Genomic DNA, 5,822 nt, shown 5'->3' with positions numbered 1-5,822 from the left:
GAGGTGATAGGCCCGTGCGGAGCACGGGCAATTTCATTGAAATTCTGCTACAGCAGCCGTTGGGCCCGAGTATATAATCTTACGTTAGAAATAGAGAGAGGAGTCCTAGAGCACATTCTTAACCTGGACCATTTCCACGATTGATTAAACCCCCAAGATAGTTGCTCGTTATCGTAGTATAACCTGTCACTCATCTATCTCTCGATATCTCTAAAAATACATACTAGGCCAATTATTGTCACGTTCACAGCTAGCAAGCTAAGATTCTGTTGAGGAACTATCTAAAGGGCGTTCAATCTGTTGTAGATAGGGGCTCAACTGCCGTAAGTATAAATGAAAGAATACGAAGATAACCTCCTAAACTGGATGCACTGCTACCTCCGTTCGCTCCACAGTGAATGTGCTTGATTTTAAAATAGCTTTCTGGCATGGTATTGTGCTATCCATTGAGCTCTGCTCGGCTGGAATGGGCTCAATCCGCACAAACGTTTGCCGATCTATGTCTTTACGCGCTTCGTTGTTCACCCGGTTGAGCTCTATTGTGACAGGGTCGCCTTTAGTAGATCTCTGATGAGCCGATGTGGCATTACTGGTCCCTTCGGCGTTGGCGATGCGGGTAGATAAGAGGTCGATTCTATTTAATTGTATATTAGTATCAGTTGCTTCTAGTGAGGGGGAGTAGAAAGTAGAATAGGAGCAGGTACTTACAGCATGATTATAGGGAAGTAATTTACGCACGTTGTTAGCAAGCGATCCAATTCGCCAGCTAAATTGGTAGCGCTCTGCGCCGTCGTGTGGAAGTGATACGTAATTGTTCGACCGATACCAATGATAGCTAGTGAGGAGACTCGGACCTCAGTGCTGAGTATGAGTTGTTTAAACAAGTTGCTCCCTGAGGTGAGAAACCGAGTCTGGCGCTCGCCTCGGATAAAGATCCGGAGAAGGAAGAAAGCGCTAATGGTTTCAATAAGAGCCAAGGAGCCAAAATAGCCAATATGAAGCTCATTTATGAGGAGTTGTCTAGTAGTGCTGCTAGATTGAATGTCGAGAATTCTGTTGCTGAGGATAGCAATGCGGAAGGCGACGACAGATACTATAAGAAACCAGAAGAGTGAGAAGAAAACGATTCTGGATTTTCCTTGTAGGAATCGTCGGAGGATGTCGTAACTGTAAAAGCATAGTCCAGCTTCTTGAATCTGTAATATCGTTAGCTTCTGGCAGGCTTATCAACCTGGATTTGCCATGTATTTACCAACCAAAACATGTCTGCAAAAGCGGCTGCTAGCACTTTTGCACTTGTAGAAGCGTTAGAGTAGTATGCTATGTAACACAGGCCATTCGCAATAGCTGATGTGATAGAACACACAACGGGCACGGCCCACAGCGTGGAGAAGCCCGTTATTGGAACAATCAATATCGCAGCGACAACATTGAGTAAATCGAAAGTGCTTAAGATGGCCCAGCTAAGTTCGAAGTAAGGAAGAACGGAGTCTGAGGACGACATAGTAGCGATGGTTGAGCAAAATGTGGAGGAAATTCGACAGAAAAGTGGGCTTTAGTACTGGAGAAGGGTTCATGCCATCCTAGACCAGACTCACTGGCCCATGACTCAGTTCTCTAGCCTAACACTAACTAAATGGCTCGAACTTTGTTTGCGTCTAGAACTTATGCTACTCATGATGGCACTACAGACAGGCTAAAGCCATCTCATCTTTTGCCTGCGCCTCTCAAACATGCAAAGATGATACGATTCAGATATTGCGACGCAAATGCTAATAGTGTCTATAACAATTTGTAGAATAAGGGATGAATACGACGTCGAAAATTTAGGGTCAAAATAAACCATCAGCATACATTTGCAATGAAACATTTAGGGATTATCAAGTAATTCTAGAAGTGGTCGGCAACACAGTAGGGCTGGATAATACCATAAAGGATTTGCATTGGTTCGGTTGGAGCGCAAGAGCTGTCTCCAGCGTTGCAGTAGTGATTAGTCTCGCCAACCCCCATCTCAAGGACTAAATCCATTGACTCATTTGTTTTGTCATATAGTTATACCCTTTTCCCGATGAACAAATGATATCGCGAACCTAGCGTATAGCTAAAATTGTATAGAGAAATGAAAATTAGTTCTTAAAACGCACTGATCAGTAGTATTGTCTGTTCCTGGGGTAAGTGGAGCTCCTAATTTGCGGCAACAACGTGCTAGCGCTAAGACAGCCGCATCTAGAAAACAGGTTCCCTAAGCTCTAGAAAAACTCTTGTGCGAGCTGTTGACGACTAGATTTGACTTAGGCTATAAGTGTAGCTCAGCTCCGGTAAAGCCTTGCGCCTATGTTTGGCCTAGTAAGTAGTTTTTGTCCGCTCGAGTCATTTAAACTCGAGCTTCGACCTATGGAAGCAGCGGAGCTGCACCTCCTGTCCCCCGCACCCCTGCTCTAATTATCTCCTAAATCCTAGTCATTGTCTAAGTCCCCGCAACCTGGATGCAGGGAGAAGCGAAGGGAGAGCGGAGAGCAAGTACGCTTATGAGGAAAGGCATTAAAGAGACAGCCAGCTAGAACAGGAGCCGTGCATTGGTGCTATTAACGTCTAATAAAATTACTAGTATGTGGGCTGCAAGTCGCTCCAGGGCTTCAGTACCCCGCGAAGCCTACATAAATTCTAGGCTGTCATCACGTCGCATTTGCTCAGAGATATGATCTGGCGGAGGTCCATGCAGTGCACAAAGTGTCAAATCTAGGACTCTGCGCATCCTATCTGCCAGCCCATGCTGCAATTGCGACGAGCATCGTTGTGAGCACAGCCGTTGCGAGGAGAATAATTGCGTCTGTCCGCAAGAGACAGCCGCAAAAGAAGGCGCTGCATGATGGCAAGGTAGCTGTTAAGGGGTGAAAAGGCATTGTCAATCCGCAGCAACGCAGGCCATTTTGGATCGGACAACTTTGGCTCCCCTGTTTTAGCGAGCATCGCCTGACATTGTGTCGGCACGACTTAGATGGTTTAGTTTGCGGTCGGGCCAAACGCACACCATCTACGTTAAAAGCGTAAGATAGTACTCAAGCACGTAATCTAATCGGGGTCTTACAGCTACCGACTACAGCACACTCTGTGGGTACGTAATCCTTTCACTTCAGCTTCGAAATGAGCTAATGGGCTGACCGCCCGCTCTGCCTAGCGAGCGATAGGGCACACAGCCCCCGCGGGTAATTTCAGCCATAACAGCTTTGTCCAGGGCCACAAGATCGCTAACGAGCTCCACTAGTAAGCCGCGCACCCTACTAAACCTGACGCGTGTAAGGGGCTGCGCTCCGGGGAGCAATCACGAGGTATACGGAGGTGCCTTTCAAAAGTCAAGGCCCCCCCTTTCAGAGAGCTAAAAGCCATTATGCCCAATTAGGTTATTCGCCTGAGCACGTGAGCAGGCCTTATGGTGCAAAGCTCGGTATCATTGCTTGACTGTAATTAACTAACTACTTGAAATTTTATGAAATATCCTCTCATTCAGAATTAGTTGATAGAGTAGTAGAAGGAGTAGCACAGACTCGACCAGCGTCTCCCCTGCATCACGCACGGATCAACCCACCAAAATCAACACGCGATAACTCCGCCACCATAACTGATATCGAAAAGGTAATTATAGCAATCGATTCGCAAGGTCTGAAAGGTCCTTTATCGCACCGCGCAGTTACAAAAAATCTTAGTGTTGCGCCGTTAACGTTAACGCGCCGACATCACCAACAAACCCACTCTCGTGCTGCTGCTGCTGCAGAACAACGACAATTAATCAGCCCACAATATAAAGTCGAGCTTGTCAGGTATATACAAAGACTATTAGAGCTTGCTTTACTACCTACGAGAGCTATAATAAAAAATATAATACTACTATTACAAAATAGGAGCCTTCTAATGGCTAGGTAACTAGATTTCTAAAGCGGAATAGAGAGAGTATCACCGTCAAGATCTCTACTAGCATCGATCAAGACCATCATAAAGCGAATAATATCGAAAAATATTATAACGTACCTCACGGGTTCGTGCAACACACGGGTTTGTGCAACACTTTTGCCAAGACCCCACCAAAACCACTACCCCACCCCAATGTCGCAACAACAACAGCAAATAGAGCCCTCTAGTGAATGTCAAATACAGCTTGCTCTCCAAGCTCTTAAACAAGACGCAAACCTCTCTCTACGACGCGCTGCAGCTATCTTTAACGTAACTCTATTAATACTAAGTTGACGACGCGTAGTGTAAGGGGCTGCGCTCCGGGGAGCAATCGCGAGGTATACAAGAGGTTGTATTCAATAAGGAGCTAAGCTCCTAAGCTACGTAGCTGTCTATATACAAGCTAGTTACCTAGGTAACAATTAGACTAGTAAAGTCTAGGTGCACGAGGCAGCTTCTAGGTCCTGCGGCTGTTATCTGAACGTCGTTCGGGCGGTGCGTAGAGAATCCGGGTGCTCGAGACAGCACCCAGGTTCTGCGAGTAGGCCGAGATTCCATCGAGGAGCTATCTAAAGGGCGTTCAGCCCGTTATAATACCCCCCTCCTTAGGGTAATACCGCATCGCCTCTCTAAAACCCTTCTAGGAGGCGGCCCTCGCTGTCTCGTTTAGCCTCTATGAACGCTTCCTAATAATCTACTACCTCAGCGTCCTCTAGTAGCTCTGCTAGTTCAAGCGTTATTTAGTGGAATCTTTTCTACTTCACCTCGTAGTATAGCTTACGCCCTCTCCTACGGCGGCGTACCTCTTCTACTATAATATCCTCTACCTCCTATTCGTCTTCTCCGTCTACCTGCAGCGGCTGTGGCTGATAGTCATCCTGAACCTGGTTCGGGAGAGGATCGTTGCTAGCGAGCTTTAATCGGTCGACATGAAAAATAGGGTGCAGTCCTAGCGGCGTATCTAGTTAAACTAAGTAGCTATCGATTATCTTAACTACTGTGTACTTAGCGTTCTTCTAGTCGAGCTTCTTAGAGCTTCGCCCTGTGCTATACTACTAATCGAGCTTCAGCTATACCTTATCGCCTACTTAGTAGCTCTATGCCTCTCTCGAGTCTTATTCGCCTATCTCTCCTGTTCTTGTTAAGCGACTGCCATTCCTGCTTGGGCTAGTTCTACAGCTTGCTGTAGCTTGACCGCAATCTCTGCCGCTTTCTGCTTATCTGAAAGTGTTGCAACTGAGCATCTGTTGGAGGCATGAACTTTGTTAATAATACCACATACTGATTGACCGTAGATTGGCCGATAGTCTCTATATAAGCAGATGAGACGACGCAGATGATAAAAAATCAATCCTCTTCACATTTTCCTCACGCACCATAGAGTGCGACAGAAAGCTATTCGGCTGGTTTCCGCTGTCGTCTTTCATTTCCTAGCTCTAGCTACAGCGGCTCTACTTCGTGCCCGTGCTAAAGGAAGAATAGTAACATACCTGTTGATATTGCGTTTCTGCCATTAATGGCGATCTGGGCTATTAGGTAGAGTCGTGCCTAGTCGTCCTAAGCCTAGTTCATGAAAGATTGGATATAGGTCTTCTAGACGCTGTTTATTCTTTCCGTGGCGCTATTAGTTTATAGGTGGTAGGCAGTTAATAGTCTTCGTTTAATCTTTAGAAGCTCACATAGTCTCGCCTACAGAGCGCTTACGGATTAGCTGCCTCTATTAGAGGTTATAGTATCTAGTATCTAGTAGTACGCAACTACTCGCTCGATAAACTTCTAGGCTACTATCTTAGTCTTTGTGTTTAGAAGAGGTACGAAAATCGCGCCCTTACTAAGCTAATTAGTAATTACTATTAGGCTAGTTATGCCTTCGC

The 5,822-nt window shown here is 46.0% G+C and overlaps 3 protein-coding genes across 3 annotated transcripts; 1 reads left to right on the top strand and 2 right to left on the bottom strand.

Annotated features, from left to right (window-relative positions):
- Positions 1–357: 357 nt before the first annotated feature.
- On the bottom strand, positions 358–1,504 carry COCCADRAFT_10251 (uncharacterized protein; the record flags this gene model as incomplete). The annotated part of the gene is made up of 3 exons (XM_007720473.1): positions 358–634; positions 709–1,196; positions 1,253–1,504. 3 exons carry the CDS (start codon positions 1,502–1,504, stop codon positions 358–360), a joined length of 1,017 nt encoding a protein of 338 aa, XP_007718663.1.
- A 192-nt stretch (positions 1,505–1,696) lies between these two features.
- On the bottom strand, positions 1,697–1,846 carry COCCADRAFT_112738 (uncharacterized protein; the record flags this gene model as incomplete). The annotated part of the gene is made up of 1 exon (XM_007720472.1): positions 1,697–1,846. One exon carries the CDS (start codon positions 1,844–1,846, stop codon positions 1,697–1,699), a length of 150 nt encoding a protein of 49 aa, XP_007718662.1.
- Positions 1,847–3,561: 1,715 nt separating this feature from the next.
- Positions 3,562–3,921, top strand: COCCADRAFT_112739 (uncharacterized protein; the record flags this gene model as incomplete). The annotated part of the gene is made up of 1 exon (XM_007720471.1): positions 3,562–3,921. A coding segment is annotated over one exon (360 nt), but the record flags the coding sequence as incomplete, so codon positions are not given.
- Between the last annotated feature and the right edge of the window lie 1,901 nt (positions 3,922–5,822).

The sequence above is a fragment of the Bipolaris zeicola genome (assembly GCF_000523435.1).
Source record: "Bipolaris zeicola 26-R-13 unplaced genomic scaffold scaffold_489, whole genome shotgun sequence".
Lineage (NCBI taxonomy): Eukaryota > Fungi > Ascomycota > Dothideomycetes > Pleosporales > Pleosporaceae > Bipolaris > Bipolaris zeicola.
The sequence above is the reverse complement of the archived record's forward strand: the minus strand, read 5'-3'. Positions and strand labels throughout refer to the sequence as shown.